General features: G+C 37.2%; 1 protein-coding gene across 2 annotated transcripts in view; it reads left to right on the top strand.

The window, feature by feature from the left end:
• Positions 1-23,481, top strand: part of LOC101741339 (ribosomal protein S6 kinase alpha-5) — a 136,446-nt gene that overhangs the window by 16,452 nt on the left and 96,513 nt on the right. For both annotated transcript variants that reach the window (XM_004923094.5, XM_004923095.5), the window contains exon 2: positions 6,543-6,611. In XM_004923094.5, coding sequence (XP_004923151.1) covers positions 6,543-6,611 — 69 coding nt within the window. The remainder of the gene's footprint in view (positions 1-6,542; positions 6,612-23,481) is intronic.

Below are 23,481 nucleotides of genomic sequence, written 5' to 3' on the forward strand. Positions count from 1 at the left end.
AACTCGCTTGTCATATTAATTTTTCGTCGTATGCTTTATTAAAAAAAACACCATGCTGCTCATTGCTCTCGGTAGTGAAACTAATTGTATGTTCCATGGGGAGTAAACCACTCATCATCATGTGGGCCGTATGCTCGTCTGCCTACAAGGACAATAAAAAAAATTGTCTTAATTCAATTGCGTACTTAATAAGCCTCAGTATCGTTCAAATCCGAACGCATAAATGCTTTGCAGTAAAGATAGGCAGGATGTTGACACTGGATGGCGTATGTTTAAAAAAAAGCTAAAACTTTTAGAGAGCCAAAAATGTTTTTCGTTGTTATCAAAATTCCAGAGGGAAGCAGTTTTGCAATACTTTATGCGTTCACAAATTTTAATATCTCTAATAATGATTATAATTTAGAAAAAGAGCCTCCTCTTTTTTAAAAAAAAAAAAAAAACAATGATAACAGCTGTTAACAGTAAAACCTGACCTGTGTGCTTAGTGCGAGTTTTTTAACGTGCTCGATCGGGTAAAAGTTCACTCAAATTTGTATGGTATTGGTACAGTGGCCCTAGCGGCAAACGTACGCAAACGTTCCAACTCCATACAAATTTGAGTTAACTTTTACGCGATCGAGGACGTTAAAAAACTCGCACTAAGCAAGCACACTGTTATCATTTACTTTTACGGTCCGTGAGCAATTAGGTAGCGAAAAAAAAAACTTGGGTTCTCGATAAAAATGCTTATCGATTCGTGGTTGCGAATCGTAAACCTCTGTATAATTTTATATTGTTTATACTAATATTTTTTAACATTCTACTACTAATTACAATCGTTCAGTAATAAAATATTTCTAGAATGTGCCTTTAGTAAATAATATGTAGTTTTTTTTTGTTTCTAATTTACTTGCTTATTGTTGTGGGATATTGTGAACACACATGAGTACGTTATACTATATAACCCTATCGTTACCACAGTTCTAAAAGATAACAAGCCTCTGGTAACATATTATGTCATCTTGGCTGCAAAGAAAAGGTCTTTTGTACTCTCATAAAGCTCTGTGAGGTAGGCGAGGATACTCTTTTTATTCCTTTAGATAGGCAGATGACCTCATTGTCAACCTACTATTAACTAGTGACAACATAATTAACCCCACCAACCCATCTAGACAGACGGAATTCTAAATTTCTATTTATTAAATAAACAACAGTTTTCCTTATTTATTCTAAGTGCCCTCAGATTAAATACAGGGTCCGTTAAGTCTGGACTTAAATAAAGTTATAAATAATACAATAACTAGTATGCTTTCTATAGTGTTCCAGGATATTTTTTTTAAATATTGAACTATCATTATTGTTCTCATAAAGCCACTGGCAGACCATTCAGTAAATATGGTAGCCTTCTTTTAAGTATCTAGGACACCCAGTTTCAAAGAAAATAAAATTAATATTGTTTCTTGCGCATAATTAATTGCTTCAAATGTCATTGACTAAGTCATTTATGACTAGCACTGTTGACTGAATTAAAAATAATAACATACTAAACTATGTACTATTTTAAATAGATTAAGTACATTATATTTACTAAATTATATAAATATAGAATAACTGTTTGTAACTTTAACTTTCTGAGTGTGGCTCTGTTTATATCTTAACCTCACTTAAGGGGTGACAGATTTTAACCCACCTAATCCTAGTGAGTGGGATATCACTATAGTAATTATAAGTAAGTAGGTAAAACTTATCTATCAGCCGACACTGGCCCAAGTGAAAACACTTATCTAAAACTCGTAAAATTAAAAAATTGTGGTCATTTAGAATAACCGACAAACATTTTAAGCTGGTTCAATTTTACATTATGTTCTAGCAGTTATTTTGTATAGTCAATACGAGGACGTAAAAAAAAATTTGGCCGTTCCATAATATTTTAGATTTTTTTAGTGATGTATATCAACATAGATTTAGAAAAGGGTAAACCTTGAGATTCTTGAAGATTCGTCTCAGTCAGGAAACTGTACTCTGACTGGTGCTTAAGTTTTGAAAGCGTCTGTGGTTTAGGCCTGCTTGAATAAAAAATATCCTGATTTTGATTCGGAGTGAAAAAATTTACTTTAAATTATTGTCATCCATTTTCTTGTTTAGATAGTTTACATATATTTCTATATACGCATGTTCCTTTTTATGTCAATAAAAATGCTTTGTAATTATTGTTGCAAATGTATGAAAAAAATATAATAACATTAACCTCCATGTAGATACATGAGTAAGGCAAATTAATTAGCATAAATTTCCTTTTTTCTAAATTAAAAACTTACCTTATTATCAAGCAAGAAAAACGAACAGCATCTGATATTTTCATTCTTTTGGTATTTGAAAATTCAAATTTCAGTGTGTAAATGTTTATTATAACAATATGCGAATCGGGTAAACATTAAAAACGGATTTGGTAGTAATTAGTAAAAGAAACACTGAAAGAAGTAACAGAAAAAGTTCCTTCCTATAGCACGTTTTTTATTTTTTTATTGCCCTTGTAGGCATACGGCCCACCTAATGGTGAGTGCTTACCGGCTACCGCACCCTTCGAACCGAAACGCATTACTGCTTCACGGCGGAAATAGGCGGGGTGGTGGTACCTACCCGTGCGGACTCACAAGAGGTCCTACCACCAGTGATTACGCAAATTATAATTTTGTGGGTTTGATTTTTATTACACGATGTTATTCCTTCACCGTGGAAGTCAATTGTGAACATTTGTTGAGTACGTATTTCATTAGAAAAATTGGTACCCGCCTGCGGGATTCGAACACCGGTGCATCGCTTCAACACGAATGCACCGGACGTCTTATCCTTTAGGCCACAACGACTTCGAACTGGTTCATTAACTGTTTAATATCTGTGAAAGTGCACAAATTTGGGAAAATGAAACAAAACCGCAGAACGTAACTTCTCGGGATCCTCCAAAAAGTCCGCTGAAAAAATCTCAGTAAATGACTACCGTTTTACTGAGATTATATTTCATCTCTTAACATCTCATTTCATTTCATAATTTCAATTTTTCGTATAAAAAAGTTTTTATTCAAATTAAAATAAGACTTGACCTAAAGGTCTTAGTTACCAGGTCATAATATCCCATAAATAAATATATGTTATCAGTGGCATTGCGTCACCGGCGAATTTCGTGTGACTCAGATAGCCGTCAGATCCACATGATCGCGTTTCCAACTTGTCGTTAAGAACAGTATGTACGTCAAGCACGAAAATCAATCGAATTTGTAAAGTAAATGTATCGAGTACTCGATACGAAAACGGATCGTTACATTAGACAGTAGCACTCGATAGCCAGCCAGCCTTCGAGATTTACCTTTACCGTATGTCAAAACAATTTTCGTGCTCTCGATTATGAGTACAAGTTTCGAGTTTTGAAAACGTGACGATACGATCTATACTAATATATAATATTATAAAGAGGAAAGATTTGTTTGTTTGTTTGTTTCGAATAGGCTCCGAAACTACTGGACCGATTTGAAAAATTCTTTTTCCATTAGAAGCCGACATTGTCCCTGATGAACATAGGCTACTTTTTTTTAAATTTTTTTTATTTTTGTTTTATTTGTTTTCATGTGTGTTTTAATGTTTCCGAAGCGAAGCGAGGGCGGGTCGCTAGTCCTGAAATAAAAGTAAGCAACATTCATTCGTGCTGCTAAAATTGTTTCTTCTTACGGCTGTAGCTGTATTTCAATAAAAACAATATTGTTTCTATTGAAATACAGCTAACCGTGTTATAACACGGTAAATACGTTCCTGCAAAGTTCCGTGTTGTGCGAAACCGCGTTATATGGGACTAGAAGCCGGTACAAATTTGAGAGCAATTTTTAGCAGTCAAAGGTTAACAAAATCTACAAAGATAATAATATGACACCTCAAATTCTTAAGTCAAAAAACGTAACTCATAATCATTATAATATAAGTAACAATACCACTAACTTTTTCATTGTAATTTATGTAACGGCTTTCCCCGCCCTATAAACAGGAACGCATGACTGCTCCGTGACAGTAATAGGCATGATAGCGGTGCTTACCTGTGCGAGCCTACAACATACCTTACCGCCGATAACGCAAATTTATTAATTTTTATTAATTTGATTTTTTTATTTATATTTATTTAAAATCTTATTAATTACACAATATTAAATTAGATTTATTAAAAAGATTAAAAATTAGATTTATTAATTATTAAAAAAGATATTAGAAATACAATTTTTAATAGATTGCTCCTGATGGCGGTGTCTACGACACAAGCCACCAGTGGTTAGGACTACAGAGTGAGAAACCTCCTCACAATGCGTGCGGTATCGAGGGTAACTGCTTTCTGTATTTAGGCCCTTGACCCAGCTGGATAACGAAAGTTTCTTAAGCTGTTGATCGAGACTTTTCGCTATCAAGTCGTGTACCGACACAACTATTGGAACAATGATGGTTGAATGAATATGCCACATAGCGGTAGTCTCGTGAGCCAGGTCTAAATTTAATTTTATTAATTACTAGCTGACCCGGCTGACTTCGTAGTGCCTCAATCGATAAATAAAAGATCTAAATCTAAACTTTTGTATAAAATAAACTTAAAACAAACAAAAGGAATCCGTTCGATGGAGGATACATCAAAGGAAAAACAAAATTGTTATTTTTATTTATTTCCGAGCATTTTCATATTTATCTACCTTTTAAACCTTATCTGGACTTCCACACGTAATTCAAGACCAAAATTAGCCAAATCGGTCCAGCCGTTCTCGAATTTTAGCCAGACTAACGAACAGCAATTCATTTTTATATGTTAAAGTATGAATTCATTCATACACCGTATCGAATAGTTGTGGAGGATCACCAAGCAGACACCTATAGAGAGGAAGATACTTATGCGGAAGTGGCATTGAATTGGTCACAGGTTAAGAAAGCCCAATACCCACCTATCCAAGAGATTACTGTCCTGAAAAATGTTAATTCAAGTGTTGACAAAATATATGTTTTTTTGGAACGAATGGGAATCGGGACCGGGAAAAAACGTCCGTAACGTAAGATTTTTATTAGTAATGCACACAGTGTACGACTTAACTTTGTAATAACGTACAAAAAATAACATATTTTTTTATAATTCATTAACCACGATCTCAGAGCGTTCGTTTGCGCAATACACTAACTCTTATGCAAACAACCGTGAATGAAGTGTACCACAATAAGTTCGCACGTTACCGAATAACCGTGGGTTGTTGCGAAACCTCCAGTTTTATTGTCTTTATACCTCGAATAGAACTTAAAATTAATATTTTTATAATAAGGAACTTCGTTCCTATCCGGTGTCCCACGACACCACACATTTTTTTTTTATTTTTTTTTTTAACTCAGATTCGTTACAGCCGTTGTATTGAGAAAACTCTAAAAACGATACAAGCTTCAATCGACCTTACTCCACATGATATGCTTACGTGGCAAGTTGCGAATTTAAATAACGGACGGAAATGTGGTGATGTATGTATGTATGTAAATGAAGCTCTCTTGGCCCTTCATTAATTACATTTAAATTTCCCGCGCATTAGCTTCGCCTATCATAATAGTATTTTATTATCTATGTTGGAAGCTATGTTCATTCTATAATTGGATTTGCTCTCTGGCTTTGGACATTCAAAAATAGAACGTGCTTTCTTAATAGATTAAAAAAAACTTGCAGATTTAAAAAAAGGTCTAAATATTGAAGCAATAGCTTTCAATGTTGTTTCTCTTTGCAGGTTCAAAAATAATTATAATAATTGTAAGTGTAGAAATAAGTTAATAAAATAATAATAATAAAAAACTCTTGGCAGAGCAACAACTTGATTCTTTGTTTCATTATAAAACACATTACTTACATGCTTATAAATAAAAACTGAAGTTTTTTTCCTACCTATTCTAGTATACTCGAGGGGCTATTCTAGATTCACCGAACTATTAGGTGAGCTCGCGGGGTTCAAACCTGACCACCTGACGTTGTTGCTAACATGAACCTATACCTACTACCTACTACCTACTACCTACCTAGTCGACCCTTCCACGATGTTATTCCTTCATCATGGAAGTCAATCGTGAACATTTAGTAGTTAAGTACGTATTTCATTAGAAAAATTGGTACGCGCCTGCGGGATTCGAACACCGTTGCATCGCTAGATACGAATGCACCGGACGTCTTATCCTTTAGGCCACGAGGACCTCTCAGAGTGCCTTATAAAAACCAAAATAATTCGTGCTCGTAATTTTTTATTTTATTTTATAGCATAGGTGGGTGGATGAGCTCACGGCTCACCTGATGTAGAGTGGTTACCGAAGCCCATACCATCTACCATGTAAATGTCGCCACCCACCTTGCGTTATGAGTTCTAAGGTCTCTTACTGCTTCACGGCAAAAATAGGTAGGGTGGTGCTACCTACCCGTGCGGACTCCCAAGACGTACTACCACCAGTAAAAAGTTAACATAATGATGTTTTAAGTGTGTTTCTTTATAATCTCTTAATCTGTATTTATTTTGTTACAGTTAACTTAAACGGTGCCTCAAAAGTGGACATATCACACTTCGATTTGCTCAAAGTTCTCGGTACCGGAGGTGAGTTTTATTATAGTTTTAATTACTATCGCCTAACAATAGTCGTCATTATTAGCGTTACACATGAGATTTGTGTTTACTTTTCAGAGTTATTTAATACGTGTTTATTATTAGCTTGGTATGTGTCTAGCGGAATCTTTGAACGCTATTTTAAACGACTTCAAGACATCCGATTAACTTGAAATTTTGCAAACATTATCACCTATCGATGGCAAGTTGTTGATCTATGTGTGTGCTTAGTTCGAGTTTTTTAATGTTCCCAATAGCGTAAAATTTTTGTTGTTCTACCTATGCTGATAGCCTTGAGAGGCTATTTCAGCTTCGCCCTAACGTGTGTAGGTGAGCTCACAGGGCTCAAACCGGAGTGTTGCTAACACTGACCCTAGCAAGAGCAGTGCTTCGCAGAATCTACCACCGGATCGGAAACGCGACCCACTGAGAAGATCCGGCGAGAAACTCAGTGGGCTAGCGTATAAGTTAGTTCATGTTTGTATGGAATGGGATCGTTTGCCTACGTTTGCCGCTAGGGGCGCTGTTCCAACTGCATACGAATTTGGGTTAACTTCTACGCTATCGAGAACGTTAAAAAACTCGCACTAAGCACAGTGATATTAATTTACAGAAAGCCATCGTTATTTACGAAATTAATGCCACCGTTAAATTTGAGACATTACGTTGAGGTCTCTGTTTATATTCAAGCAACGGTTATCGTGCTCTTCGAATAAAACACAACACAGTAAATAGTAACATGCAAATACTTTTTAATTCATATTTTAATTAAAGTAATCATAATCTCCTCACCAAGTATCTCGGAACAAATCACGCACGCTCATCTGGTCCCAATTGGGGATTCCCTGTGTTATGAGTATCAAAGACTGATAAACACACCCATATGTTTAAATATATAGATAATAAACACCCAGACAAAGAGCAAACAAAACTGTACATCAGAAAATGTTTGCCCGATGTGGGAATCGAACCCGCGACCCTCGGCGCACCAGTCAATTAATGTATTTTTTGAACTAGTGGTCCTGCGGTAGTCGAAGTCGAGACTATAATTAATCAAAATTATAAGATTGAACATTATTATGGTTCTATTGTCAAAATTATTCTATTATGCATACTTCTATAATCACAAATTTCGCCAAGACTACACTGTAGACAAATTATATTAATAAAGACAAACAATATTTAATCTATTCTCAATTTGACCACAGACTATGTATAGTAACAAGAAAAGTTTGACAATAAACGAATAGTATGCATGCGTGTGTGCGTCAAATACATGGTAGTGTGTGTAATGTTTTTTTTTATTGATTTAATATATTCTTATGAAAATAAAAAAAAAAATATATTCTGCACTCTTCTATATTCTCTATAAGTGTGAGAAATTTCATACTCCTCCGTTCGCGCGATTTTCGTAAAAAGGACTACAAAGTTTTTGCTTCACGTATTAATTATATAGATAAAACCGAAATCGCAGTAAATACAAGTACTAAGTTAAATACAAAATTATATTTCGAAACACGAAACTTCGTTCTCGGCGTGTTTTTATATCAAACTTTATTCACACATCATCCTTCGCTCTAGATATCATCTATGATACTTAGCGAATCTGCATCGCAGTAATGTTACAAGAATGACTGAAACATTTTACTGGTGGTAGAACCTCTTGTGAGTCCGCACGGGTAGGTACCACCACCCTGCCTATTTCTGCCGTGAAGCGGTAATGCGTTTCAGTTTGAAGGGTGGGACAGCCGTTGTAAACGGAGACCTTAGAACCCATATTTCAAGGTGGGTGGCGGAATTTACGTTGTAGATGTCTATGGGCTCCAGTAACCACGTAACACCAGGTGGCCTGTGAGCTCGTCCACCCATCTAAGAAATAAATAAAATAAAACCTAATTTATTTGAATACATTAAAAAGACCGGTTTTTATAATAAGGGTAAGTGACCCTGCCAACTGTACCGCAATGTGACTATAAAACGGGTTCAATGACCTGCTCAGCTGTCGGATTACTTAATTGTTTTGTAGGCGCATCATGCGCTACTGTCGGTTGAAACGATTTGGACTTTTCTACCGGACTCGTGTGTAAAGTTATTCGAGATGATCTCTTTTTCTTTTTTTTTTCTTTTTCCCTACCTTTGCTGATAGCCTTGAGAGGCTATATCAGCTTCGCCCTAACGTGTAGGTGAGCTCATGGGGCTCAAACCGGAGTGTTGCTAACACTGGCCCTACCAAGAGCAGTGCTTCACAGAATCTACCACCGGATCGGAAACGCGACCCACTGAGAAGATCCGGCGAGAAACTCAGTGGGCTGTGTTGTTGTTCGTTGTTTAAGAATTGAACAAAATGATAAAATTAATTTTAAGTTACTTTTTATTATTATTGCCCTTGTAGGCAGACGAGCATACGGCTGATGGTGAGTGGTTACCGTCGACTTCTTAGACTTCAGTAATGCCAGGGTTAGAGCCAAGCCGCTGCCTACAATTACTTTCCTTTTATTACTGCTTTTACGTACGTATTAACGTTAAGTTCTGCCGCTTAGGTATTGCTTATGTTGGGTGTTGCGCACGCGTCTACCATGGCCCTCTTTGTTAGGGGGTCACCCCGCACTCAGCTTCCGCGTGAACTCATCGTTTAGGTATCGTCACCGACATTCGTAATTCGTACTGGTGGTAGGACCTCTTGTGAGTCCGCGCGGGTAGGTACCACCGCCCTGCCTATTTCTGCCGTGAAGCTGTAATGCGTTTCGGTTTGAAGGGTAGGGCAGCCGTTGTAACTATACTGAGATCTTAGAACTTATATCTCAAGGTGGGTGGCGCATTTACGTTGTAGATGTCTATGGGCTCCAGTAACCACTTAACACCAGGTGGGCTGTAAGCTCGTCCACGCATCTAAGCAATAAAAATAAAATAAAATAAAATGAAAAGCATCTTGTTCCCGTCAAGGATTCACAGCTGAACACAAACACGAAAACGGCCGACAAAAGGAACTTCTTACGTGTGAGTATTTCGAAATGCGAGCGGAACTTTCATGAAATCTGACTATTGTTTTCGTCACGTTGAACGAAACGTTTCAAGCGACCGTTTGTTGGTATTGCGTATTACAGTACTTTTTTGAAGTGAAAACTTCTTTAGAATCGTTGTGATTTCAAACCGGATGCAACGGAAAAAACGACAGGTAAGAGACACAAATACAAAAATGTGTAGGATGAAGCCAGCAAAGAATGAGACAGAAATATACACACTATTTAATACAGCGCCATCTGTGAGATTTTTTAATACTAACTAATGTGTATGAAAGCTCTTGTAGTGAATTTTAATTTAGGATTATACGTGAAATTAAAATATCAATTCACAGAGGGCGCTACCTTACAATTATTTACTAATGACAAAATTTTACATATACTTAAGACGTTTAGGATAATTGTATTTTAATTTTGGAAGGTTTCACTTCTACCACGTGTGAATTGCACACATTTTGTTTTTTTTTTTGTTTTCCTACCTATTCTGATAGCCTTGAGAGGCTATATCAACGTTACCCTAGCGCGTAGGTAAGCTCTCGGGACTCAAACCGGAGGTGTTGCTAACACTGGTCCTAGAAAGAGCAGTGCTTCGCAGAATCTACCACCGGATCGGAAACGCGACCCACTGAGAAGATCCGGCGAGAAACTCAGTGGGCTGTGTATATGGGTTAATTTACTCGTGGAGCCCTTCGTCGCAAGCGACGGGTTCGGCGAGGACGGTGACCAGGTACAGGCATAGTTGAGATGTTTCATTCAGAAAAAAATTACATCTTGTCCTTGTACTGGCTTCTAGTCTCATATAACGCGGTTTCGCATAACACGGGACTATGTAGGAACGTATCGACCGTGTTATAGTTGGGTTACCTGTACTGTTTATATATCAAGCGATACTCCGCAGCCAAGCGTGACGGGGATCGTATAGTTACGGATTAAAAAAAAAAAAAAAAAATTGCAAATACATAACTCATTCACTTCCGCGTGCAATAATAATTACCCGTTACCGCGTTACGTAAACTCCGTACGAAGGTTTTAATTGTCTATTAAACTTTTTCATTACATCACGTTTCACAGTGCGCTGGTCACCCTAAGGTTAATCATTTAATTAATGCATTTTATTCTTATTTTTTTAACTTTTGAGATTATATAGAAGAAAATGCTACGAGCGCTTTTTGTTTGTTTAATGTCGTTTATGCATGCTTAGGATCCGAGGAGTCCAGCTGGATTTGGATTTCTATGTATTTGACAGCATAACTCTAATATAAATAGATATGTCGTCGTGGCCTAAGAGATAATACGTCCGGTGCATTCGTGTTGAGCGATGCACCGGTGTTCGAATCGCAGGCGGGTACCAATTTTTCTGATGAATTACGTACTCAACAAATGTTCACGATTGACTTCCACGGTGAAGGAATAACATCGTGTAATAAAAGTGAAACACGCAAAATTATAATTTGCGTAATTACTGGTGGTAGGACCTCTTGTAAGTCCGCGCGGGTAGGTACCACCGCCCTGCCTATTTCTGCCGTGAAGCAGTAATGCGTTTCGGTTTGAAGGGTGGGGCAGCCGTTGTAACTATACTGAGATCTTAGAACTTATATCTCAGGGTGGGTGGCGCATTTACGTAGTAGATGTCCATGGGCTCCAGTAACCACTTAACACCAGGTGGGCTGTGAGATCGTCCACCCATCTAAGTAATAAAAAAAAATGTGGGTAATAGTAAATTTGGGAATGGACATCCCGCTTCTGTATTCTTTGGTAATCTACCGAGTAATGTACTTGATTTGTGTTGTAAACATCTTAAAGACAATGTTTTTCGGCAACAAATTATGTGAGGATGGGTGGTAGGTATATATTATTATGTACTGTGCGTTTAAGACATAAATGCGGTCCGAGTGAAAATAGAGGCAAAACCGACGGAAGAGAGTAATTTTTGTTTACTTGTTTTTAATAGCTTTACAACATGTTTGTAAAAATGTATGTTTTGATGGCGTAATTGTGTTTATTATACTTTTGTTTTTTTGATTAATTGATCTAATTTGTTCTTTTTTTTATTTTTTCATTTGGGAAACCAACAGTACAAAATAAACATATAATATACAAAAAAAAATAGCAAAAACAATAACCAAACGTGTTTCCACCATCAAAATCACATATAAAGTAGAGAGTGATCAAAGGAAAATAATAAGAAAAATTTAGAAATTTAAGTTTACACAAAAAAAAACAAAAGCATTACTAATCGCTGGTAGATTAAGGGGTTATTCCGCTATGCTATGATTGGGAAGGTGAGCTCACAGGGCTCAAGCTGAGAAAATCTGCTAACACTGACGCTAGCAAGAGCAGGGCTTCGCAGAATCCGCCACCGGATCGGAATCGCGACCCACTGAGAAGATCCGGCGAGAAACTCAGTGGTCGCGGCAAAGTGCGCGAACTTTAGGGACGTATTAAAGCTCTGAGCTGACTGCGAAAAGCGTGAACCGTGACTGGAAACGATCGCCGGTATAAATGCATCGGTAGCTCTCTGTTGAGCCGACGAATGTATTTTTTTTTCCACGTATCTCGTAGATGAGAAACGATCATGATGTTATTCGATATAGAATCGATACGAAATCGATTTCGTTTCTATAAGATATTGGTTCGATGCATCGGACGTGGCGGCGGTCACGTTCACACTATATACCATTAAGCGAACACCGTAGGTAACTTGCGATTTGTAATTGAAAACATTTACTTGTATTACGAGCTGTTGCGACACGTGTGGCGGGCAGCCATCATGGAACTTTTCTTTATTTATTTATTTATTGCTTAGGTGCGTGGACGAGCTTACAGCCCACCTGGTGTTAAGTGGTTACTGGCGAACATAGATATCTACAACGTAAATGTCGGCGCCCACCTTGAAATAAAACGCATTACTGCTTCACGGCAGAAATAGGCAGGATGGTGGTACTTACACGTGCGTACTCACAAGAGGTCCTACAGAGTAGAACACAAGATATTTGACAGATGCCTGAATCTCGCTTACGACATTTTCAAGATAAGCTTGCGTATATACAAGTTCCGAACAATAACATTCGGACCGTCGGTCTACCGAGCAATATCACCCGTTCGGTGGAAGATATTTCCCTATGTCGTATACATACCAAACACGATTGAATCGTGTCGTGGTTTTGTTTACATTTTTGGAAACGTTTACAGCAATACGCCCGGATTAATTTTATTATGAAATGAACAAATTACGCATTTTTGACAGTCGATAAAATGTCAGATACGAGTAGGTCTAGTGTGTGTTAAAATCAATATAATCGATACATTTTGTATTCGGAACAATATCTTAATTAAGTAAGTTAATTTTAACACAAAATAAGGAAGTTAATTAACAAGAATTTACTTTAACGATCCTAAATAGAGTGAAAGTTTACAATCCTTGTCGATTCAGTATCACGAGATCCGGGTTCGGTTTTCGATCGCACCGTGTATTTTTGGCCTTTTTTATAAACGGGCGTTTTAGTTCTGGATATAATTGTTGGTTGGTTGTGGGTTATATGCAAATAATAATAAGTCAGGGAAGCCGCAATTACTAACGCCATCGGCAGGCATCGCAGGGGCGAATACGGTGATCGAGGCAAGAGAAATATTGAGTACTAGCTGCACCCGTCTGCTTCGCTGGTCATTTATAATTAACATTATTATTTCTCACCCCCACAAAGATTCTCATCATTAATGCCCCCGCAAATGGTATAGGGAGTCAAACGCTCATATAAATATTAGCCTATCCATTAAGTACATTTATTTTCTACATGGATACCAAGTTTCAAGTCAATCGGATGAATGGTTCAGTAGTTATAACGGAACATCCGTAAAAACCACTGTAGATTTATATATTAGTATAGATATAGATACTAGTCACGTTTGTTGTCTAGAACAATTTAGAAATCTTCTCTTGACGTCAGCAAACGAAAACGATTGACAGTTCTTAGTGATTTTTTATTAATTATATTATTGAGTTAGTATGTTCTTTTTCACACGCATTGTTGTAAACAAGCTAATTGACAACCGCAGAAATGACGATAACCTGGATCCGCTTTTCGATTTCAATACACAGTAATAATGTGCAATCGATATCGAGTTTTCGTGGTAGTTACAAATTTTTTAAGCTATTGCATAGCTTTTATCGCGGGCCTTGAGCGCAGCGACCGAATCATGATAGTCCGTAACGAAAAAAACCTAACACCCTCACTCCGCCTACCATGTAGCTCGCGTTCAACACATTCACACGTTGCGCTTGTGTAGTGTTTGTGAATAAGCGCGTGGCGTGACGTCACACTGCATGCGCATCATGAAAAGTCTGCCCATCTCTCTCTCGCGCGGTCTAGCTTATGAGTGTGAAGGGACAGTTAAGGTTTTGCTTTTATTAATTTTTAATATAGCGTGGTCTTGTTTTATTATTGTTTTAATATTAAATTATCATTGTCTAATTATAATTGTATAAGTTGACAAAAAATGCTATGCAATACCTTTACCGCGGCAGTTCCCGAGTGCCACATGTTTTTTTTTTTTTTATAAAACTGGCATCGACTTCGCTGGAGAATATATTCGATAAATAAGATATTTTTCTCCCACGTAACCGATTGATGTCTTTTTTTATTTATTGCTTAGATGGTTAGATGTGCTCACGGCCCACTTGATGTTAAGCGGTTACCGGAGCTCATAGACATCTACAACGTAAAATGTGATTTTGCTATGAGCAAACTTGGCTGTGCCCTGACTTCACTGTTGTTCATGGTTAAAGATCAGAATTCATTCATTGTCGGGTCAGGTGTTCATAAATTGTGTATACCTACAAACGTGTTTTCTTTTTCATGAGCGCGACTCAAAAATAAACTGGGCACTTTCATTTTACTGGTGGTAGGACCTCTTGTTAGTCCGCACGGGTAGGTACCACCACCCTGCCCATTTCTGCCGTGAAGCAATAATGCGTTTCGGTTTGAAGGGCGCGGCAGCTGTTTTAACTATACTTGAGACCTTAGAACTTATATCTCACGGTGGTTTGAGCATTTACGTTGTAGATGTCTATGGGCTCCAGTAACCACTTAACACCAGTTGGGCTGTGAGCTCGTCCAGCCATCTAAGCAATAAAAAAAATGAAATTGAAGAATGTTTCAAAACATTTTATAACATCTGACACTTCGATTTATCTACAATGTTAGTTAGTTTTCACAATCATTTATAATTGTTAAATTATCGAACGTAAATTTCCGATAAGTCGTACTAGGAAGTAAGACGTTGAAAAATAGTGATAAAAATAAATAAATAAGCCATTTATTTCTTGGTTTTGCAAAGTTTAAAAAAATCTATATCTATATATTATATATAAAAATGAATTACTGTTCGTTAGTCTCGCTAAAACTCGAGAACGGCTGGACCGATTTGGCTAATTTTGGTCTTGAATTATTTGTGGAAGTCCAGAGAAGGTTTAGAAGTCGATAAATAGGAAATTGCTCGGAATTAAATAAAAATAACAATTTTGTTTTTCCTTTTTTTTTGTTTTAAGTTTATTTAATACAAAAATTTAGGTCTTTTATTTATCGATTGAGGCACTACGAAGTATACCGGGTCAGCTAGTAATAAATATAAATGTATGTATTAATGTTTAGGATGCAAAATGCAAAAGAGTTTTGTAATTAAAACGTTGTTGTAAGATTTAGTTAGCAAGAACCCCGGATTAGGTAAAGGACTCCTCCAAAGATGCCCAGGCGTCTCTATCCTGTGCTACGTCTATCCAGGTTGGGTCAGCTGAGGTCTTCTTCCCATCTGGTTAGTGATCTCCATCGACTTCTCTTAGCCATGATCCACAATGATAGACAATCATTATTGAATCGAATTATTCGATCGTGTAGTTTATCTTTCCGCGTACAAACAATAGACAGTACAGTCTGTGATTAGATGTAAAAGGTTATCGATTGCACATGCAGTACATATACTTATTATGACAAGGCGATTTTCGACAGTGCGCAGTAAAAACTAGTGATGCAATTAGTCGATTATTTACTGATGACGAACTAATCGATAATCGATAATCGAAAGCTCGAAAACTGAATTGTTGTTGTTTTTAATGTGAATTGAAATAGCTCGAAAGTTTCTAATTAAAATTTTTACGCAACATAACTTTTGCAAAAGAAAAACCGCCATTTGTTTTTTTTGTTCTCTCTACGATGTAGTTTAATTGGCTAGTTACAGAGAAAAAAAATACAAGTCTTATCATTGCTCGTTTGATACACAATTTCGTTAATGTTGTTCGAACGTTTACACGTGCCGTGATAACATTGTGTCAGAGGAGGCTGACACGTGTACGATCAAGTACACGCGAAATTTTCTATTCCCAGTAAACATTAAGATGTAGTTACAGTGTATTTTGTATTAATCTGTTTGCGCGCGCCTCTGGCCTTAGAGAGTGTATTTCGATAAAGCGGCACGACACGAGAACCCTCTCATTGTGGCCGCAGGTAACTACATTGCCGATCCTGCGGATCAAATGGTAAACAGTCGACGTTGCCCAAAACACGTCGTTTTGTTACCTACAGACACAGCCCACCGAGTTTCTCGCCGGATCTTCTCAGCGGGTCGCATTTCCGATCCGGTGGTAGATTCTGCGAAGCACGGCTCTTGCTAGGGTTCGTGTTAGCAACATCGTAAGGTTTGAGCCCCGTGAGCTCACCTACTAACCCGGTAATTCTGACATGGTCTCTCTAGACCAACAGCTTCGGTAGGAAAAAAAAACTTAAAGATTGCGTTGCACCCGAGATTCTGTTTCCCGTAGTGCTATTATTATAACAGCTAATTGTGAGGCCCAAAAAGCTCTTAAAGTGGCGACCGCGTACCTTAAGATATAACCTAGGTAAGCCTCTCGCAAAGTACACCCACAACCTGTTGAAGATCGCCAGAATTCTACGCAGACGCGGGAAGAATCGCACGACTGATCATTACAGCGGACTCCGCGCGAGACCTATGTCAATCTGTTAATAGTAGAAGCAACTAGGGTATACGTATCTTTTGCTTTCCTAAACCAGCCACTATGCTCAAACTCGTCAACCCCTAAAAGATAAAATGTTAGGGTCTTAGTTTAAACTCGTTTCAAATGATGCGATCAATATTGGAATCCTTCAAGCAAATACCAATTTTTCCACCGAAAGGAGTAGTATGCTTGACACGTATTCACGTATGACTTTCATGATTAAGAAATGACATGAATATGATATTTGTGTTCCGGAATCGTTTGCTAATGTTCAATGTTGTTTCAATGTCAAATAGGGAATTACCGTGATTTCGTAACTCCGGGGAATTACCGAGCGTTCTCTTGTGTTGTTGTTATACGAACGCTAACAGACCTATTTATTGTTTGGTATTAAAATTTACTTGCCTACTGACGGTATTGAGCGTCTAGTGAGCCCGCGCGGTTATATACCACCACTTTGCCTAGTTTTTTCGTGAAGCAGTAATGCGTTTCGGTTTGAAGGGGGGCAGCCGTTGTAACTATACTGAGAGCTTAGAACTCATGTCTAAAACTGGATGGCGGCATTTACGTTGTTGATCTCTATGGTCTCCGGTAACCATTTACCACCAGGGGTGCTGGGAGCTGGTCCACCCATTTAAGCTATCAATACAAAATGTATTCTAAAATTGTTTACAATAAATGGAACTTAATTATCGTTAAATAAATCTCCTTAAAATCTTTTCTTCTTCTTCGTTGCTACATTCTTGACTGAGTGGTCATAGGCATTGTGTGTCTCTCTCCTCACTCTCTGTGACTCACCCCTAAGGTGAGTTTTAAATCCTGGCGCCTCTCCTCTCTTTCGGCTGCGTGTCTGATGCCCACTTGCAGAGCGCAATTTTCTCCAGTTCTGATCTGGTCAGTCCGTCTTACGGAAAGCCTGCCGCGTGACCTGACGACCTCAACATTGCCTTGTACCATCAGTATCGAAAGACCCAGAAAGACATTGGCCCAAAAATGTCAGGAAACCAGAACTGAACCGAGCAGGAGAGAAAAACCTTGTCAGTCGTAAAAACAGTTTTGTTGTTTAAAAGTTTAATTGTATACAATCACTAGCTGTACCCGACCGCTTCGTTGGGCATTTAAAATTAACATTATTATTTCTCACCCCCACAAAGATTCTCATCATTAACGCCCCCGCAACTGGTGAAGGGAGTCCAACACTCATATAAATATTAGCCTATCCATTAAGTACATGTATTTTCTACATGGATACCAAGTTTCAATTCAATCGGATGCATGGTTCAGTAGTTATAACGGAACATCCGTAAAAACCAGTGTAGATTTATATATTAGTATAGATTACTAGAATAATAATGATGCACGAAAAGGGATTAAGAAAGACATAGTAAAAATTGCAACTCTGTTCTGTCGTATTTATAGTTCGAATTACATTGGCAACATAAACGAATAGTATTGGAGCTCGTTGACAGAACGTGAATCATCATTGTTTTCGTCCCGGCATGAATGACATTACGTGCACGTATATGGCATTTAATAACAAAACAAATTTGTACGGAACATGCGAAATGTTATGTTGATCCGATAAAAACACGTGAAATAAGACGAAAACAGGCCAATTGATAATACCAATATTTTTACTGGTTCATAATTCATTTGAATAATGACGTCAGAGTTCAATTTTCCCACGCAGAGTCGATAGCATAGTTCGTTTAGGGTGTAAAGGACAAAGGGCGCTCTCTCGATCGCCGCCAAAAATTATTAAGTCCTCACATCTCTTTAATTCACGTATTAATAATCTACATTAATCATCACATAAAATTAACGAAATGCAAATATGTATTCGCGAATTACTTCCACTATGAAAGAAGTATGATGTTAGAGTGTATGAGATCATGGCGTTTGCGAAAACGTCGTAATATCGGGAACTCATATAGTATCATAACTCACATAGTCTGATAATACCCGCAAAATTTATAAATTGGCGTTTTTTTCCCTACCTAAGATGATGATAGCCTCTCAAGGCTATGTCAGCGTAACCCTAACGTGTGAGTGAACTCTCGGGGCTGAACCAGGAGGGGTGACTAACACTAGCCCTAGCAAAAGCAGTGCTTCGCAGTATCTACCACCGGATCGGAAACGCGTCCCACTAAGAAGATCCGGCGAGAAACTCAGTGGGCTTTGTCTATGGGGTGAGGCGTAGTGGGTGATACCACCACACTGCCTATATCTGCCACGATGCAATCACGCTTTCCGTCTTGAAGTGTGCGATCAATATATCTAATACAAATGAGGCTACAGTAGGTAGAGGCTTGGTTATTCCTCTCTTATTGCTGATGACCGTGAGCGAAACAAACGACCTCAGATCTCAAAGGCCGCATTTATTTTCTGATGTGTATTGGCTCCCGTACACACCGAACAATAAGTCTGTCAGCGTTGCTTTAATATACAACAAAAAAAGAAACGTAAAATAATTATAAATAGACATGCTTTAACAAAAACCGGCTCCAAATAGAAAAAAAAAGATATTCCAAAACAAATTAATATACACTAAAAATAAAAATCATCGAAATCGGTTGGCGTGATATTGAGTTATTCATCTATTTGTCGCGCACGTACTTAATGCGAATTTAAGACTTATATGGTTTTCTCGTGGATACCATTATCAGAACTGGACTAAATTTAAATGTGGCCACAGGGGAAGCGTCAGCTTCCTAATAAAAAAAGAATCATCAAAATCGATTCATCCAGTCAAAAGTTCAGTTCAGTCCAGTAACAAACATAAAAAAAATCATACAGTCGAATTGAGAACCTCCTCCTTTTTGAAGTGGGTTAATAAATGCGCACCTGTAATAATTGTTATTTAACACTGAACGAACCCGTAATGTTTTTTTTTAAACAATAAATCACGTCCACCCGAGCTAAATAAGCGTGAAGAAGCGCGCAGTCGGTTCGTTTTAAGTACCAGGGCATCATAGCCGCACGAAGCTAGAGGCCGTCCCAGGACGTCGTCCGTCGGCGCGGTCGTCGACCCCCGAAACTGGCGCGTAGCGGTGCCCGGTCGTTACCCCACCGTCCTTAGAGAGCTCCGTGACCTTATGATCACCTGGTATTCTGTACTGTTCTACGCATTCATTTGTTGGCGGTAATTAGTTTATCAAACACGAAAAGCGAGTACTTTATTGATTGTACAGAGATAGTTTTTGTTTTAATTGTTTAGATGGGTGGACAAGCTCACAGCCCACCTGGTGTTAAGCGGTTACTGGAGCCCATAGACATCTACGACGTAAATGCGCCACCTACCTTGAGATATCAATTCTAAGGTCTCAGTATAGTTACAGTAATGCTACTAAAATATCACGTAAAACCTATTTTAATGTATACGTGATTTCAACCACGCTTAGTATAGAAACTGTATACATGGAACCAAAAAATAACAAGTTTTTTAGAAAATACAGTAATTCATGCTGTACAATAGATTAGAAGGCTGTCAGAAATATTTATTCGAAGTTAACGGAAATATTGAAATGTACTTGATTAAACCTGGGCGTATACTGTGCGTCCTGGACAATCTAGTAAGTTTTTCTATCTCTGTCCCACTACGAACTTCTGGTAGTTTGCAGAAAACGTTGCAGTACATTTTATTACGCGGATTGGCTTCCAGAAAACGTAGACACGCAAAGTCTAAATCTAACGAAGTCAATAGAGGAAGGGTTAAAATGATTGTCACATACGCACGCTACCCAATTCTTCAAGTGTGCAGGTCCTCAAATTGACAAAAGCAGAACTTAAATTATATTAGAGTTATGTATTAATTCGATCAATACATTTGTATTTGCACGTTACCACGCGACCGCAGTCTGCAACCTCAAGGGCGAATAGCAGCAGAAATTAATTATGAAATTGTAAACGTTGGTATTTAGTTGAAAATAAAGGTGAAGGTATCCTTATTTGAGGTCGGAAATCTGGCGATTTCCTCATGCCAAAAAAAAATAAAATATAGTTTAAAAAAACAAAAAAAAAAATACGCTTTTATAGAAAATCCAACTAAAAAATAGAAAATAAGTTTTAATTAAAAATAGTCTAAGAAAAAATGATTTTATTGTAAAAAAAGCGTGGGGTGCATGGTATCAGTAGTTATTTTTATGAACAGATATGAGTAGAAGAGTTATTTTGATAATATCCTGAAAAGCACCCCACGCTTTTTTTACAATAAAATAATTTTTTCTTACACTACTTTTAAAATTTATTTTCTATTTTTTAGTTGGATTTTCTATAAAAGCGTATTTTTTTTGTTTTTTTAAAATATTATTTATTTTTCATTTTTTTTGTTGAATTTCAATTTTTTCAATATATATTTTTAATTTTTTTTTAAATATTGAATTGTCATCGGTCCTTAATAAGTATACCAAATTTCGAGTTAATCCGACGTTTTGAAGGGGGTCAAAATCATGTTCAAAGATTCCGTTACATTTTATCATACATACGTCTGAAGCTAATAAAAGCGTATTAAAAAAAAGACTAACAGCATACTGAAGGAAGTGGAGGTTTTGTTGTTGATAGAAATCCACCTGTAAAACTTTGTAGCACATTCAGACCCCGGTCTCTATTATCGATCCACGCTAAAATGCATGTAACAATGTTAATAATGAAAATACTAATAATAAACACGAAAAAATCCCGCAATGTTGAGCGATTTGATACGAGAGTTCATTGCACTCATGACCCGTTTGATCTCATGCAAATCGTTATTTATTATATAGTTTTACGTTTGTCAGACTTTTTTCTTTCTATTGCTTAGATGGGTAGACGAGCTCACAGCCCACCTGGTGTTAAGTGATTACTGGAGCCCATAGACATGTATAACGTAAATGCGCCAGCCACCTTGAGATATAAGTTCTAAGGTCTCAAGTATAGTTACAACGGACGCCCCACTCTTCAAATCGAAACGCATTATTGCATTACGGCAGAAATAGGCAGGGTGGTGGTACCTATCCGTGCGGACTTACAAGAGGTCCTATCACGAGTACCAAACTAAAAAGCTTAATACAGTATTTCGTATATTTGGATTTGTTTTTTAAGACAGACAAAAGGAAGCTGTCGTAATAATTCCTCCAAATAAACGGAAATCAATATTTATTTCTCTTTGTAACAACTTTTTGATTTGGTTATCAATTAATCCATCCATACAACTTTATGACGTCTAAGTCTCATTTGCATGCATAATTTTATTTCGATTAGATATTTTCAAATGGTTACCGGGGCCCATGGACATCGACAGAGTAAAAGTCGCCACCCACCTTGAACTACGAGTATGGGTTATATCGAGGGGTGAAATACTAATTGGGTTAAGCGACATTTCGCTTAATACACGATATCTTTGTAATTAAAGGTATGTTTTATTTGGTATTAGCATCAACAGCTCGATGTTTTTAATTGGACTTCAATTAAGTTTCCTCCGTTCCTCAGCTTTCTAATAAAAAAAGAATCATCAAAATCGATTCATCCAGTCAAAAGTTATGAGGTAACAAACATAAAAAAAACAAAACATAGTCGAATTGAGAACCCTCCTTTTTTGAAATCGGTTCAAAAACATTTCCATAAACCTAAAATTAGCTTGACGAGTTTTAATCACATAAATAACTTTGTTTTTTTTTTCACCTAAGTTATGACTTCGAAATTCAAAGATTCATATTATTATATTACTCAGTTGTTGTAAGCAACGACTATGTATTGTTTGAACGCCACAATATGTCCACAGATAAACATTAAAAATAGACAGTCGATAATCCGTAACACATTGTATAGGGTGAGTGAGTCGTTATCAGTGCGTCGCATACGGGTAGGTAGGCCTGCTTTTGAGTTAGGGTTACCAACTTTAGCAAAAAAAATAATCGGTTGTCTGTAAAGTCGGTTTACTGACGGTAGTTGAACGTGACAACGTCATAAGAAAATACTGATGGAATAGTTTCATTTTGAAAAGGAAATTTTAATTTTATTTGTTTGATAGAGATATTTTTTATGAATATAGAGAAGGAGGTAAACGGAAATCACTATTGAATTGATCAAGTTACATTTATTTGTACGCATAAATACAATTATGTAATTATTATTTTTTACATTATACATAGTTTTTTTACAAGTATGAATGTGCTTTGAATTGTATTATTGTATAGCAGCTGTCCACGCGGATGCATAGCTCACTCAAATAGGAGAGAGACATGTCGAACGCTGCCGAACGCGGAGGCCGATTGTGTCTCTTTGTCGCTCGTTGCGCGCTCTCGCTTGCTCTTCAAGCCTTAAATGGAACATCTTAGAACGAGGTAACGCCACATGAGTCATGTTTTTTCGTGCGTGCAGCCGACTCCATCGAATTATAAGACATTGTCACGTCAAAAAAAAAAGAATTTTACGAACATTTAAAAAATCTATTTCGAATGATTTAGAATTTTTTTTAAGAAATAACTATTTATATAGTGTACTACAGACGACTTCACGGCTCGTTCGATATTAAACTGTTTACCTCAAAGATATCAATCATAGCGTTAGTCATGCTATAAACCTTGAGATACAAGGACTAATTCTCAGTTATCTAACGCATGCCTCCGCCCTTCAAACACGCACACGTGCTTAAATAGCTACGTAGTATGTCGACAGTACATAAGCTTATTTAACCCTAATACAAAAAAATTATATCGATTTTTAGCATCCTTGAAACATTTTTTCTTTATCCTTTTTACGTACTGGCAACTCAAGTGTCAACGCACTACGCCCTCTTTGGCTGTGTGATGTAAAAAAAAAAAAAAGACAATGCCCGTCATATGAAACAGGAAGG

This window comes from Bombyx mori, chromosome 24, assembly GCF_030269925.1.
Source record: "Bombyx mori chromosome 24, ASM3026992v2".
NCBI classification, from domain to species: Eukaryota; Metazoa; Arthropoda; class Insecta; order Lepidoptera; family Bombycidae; genus Bombyx; species Bombyx mori.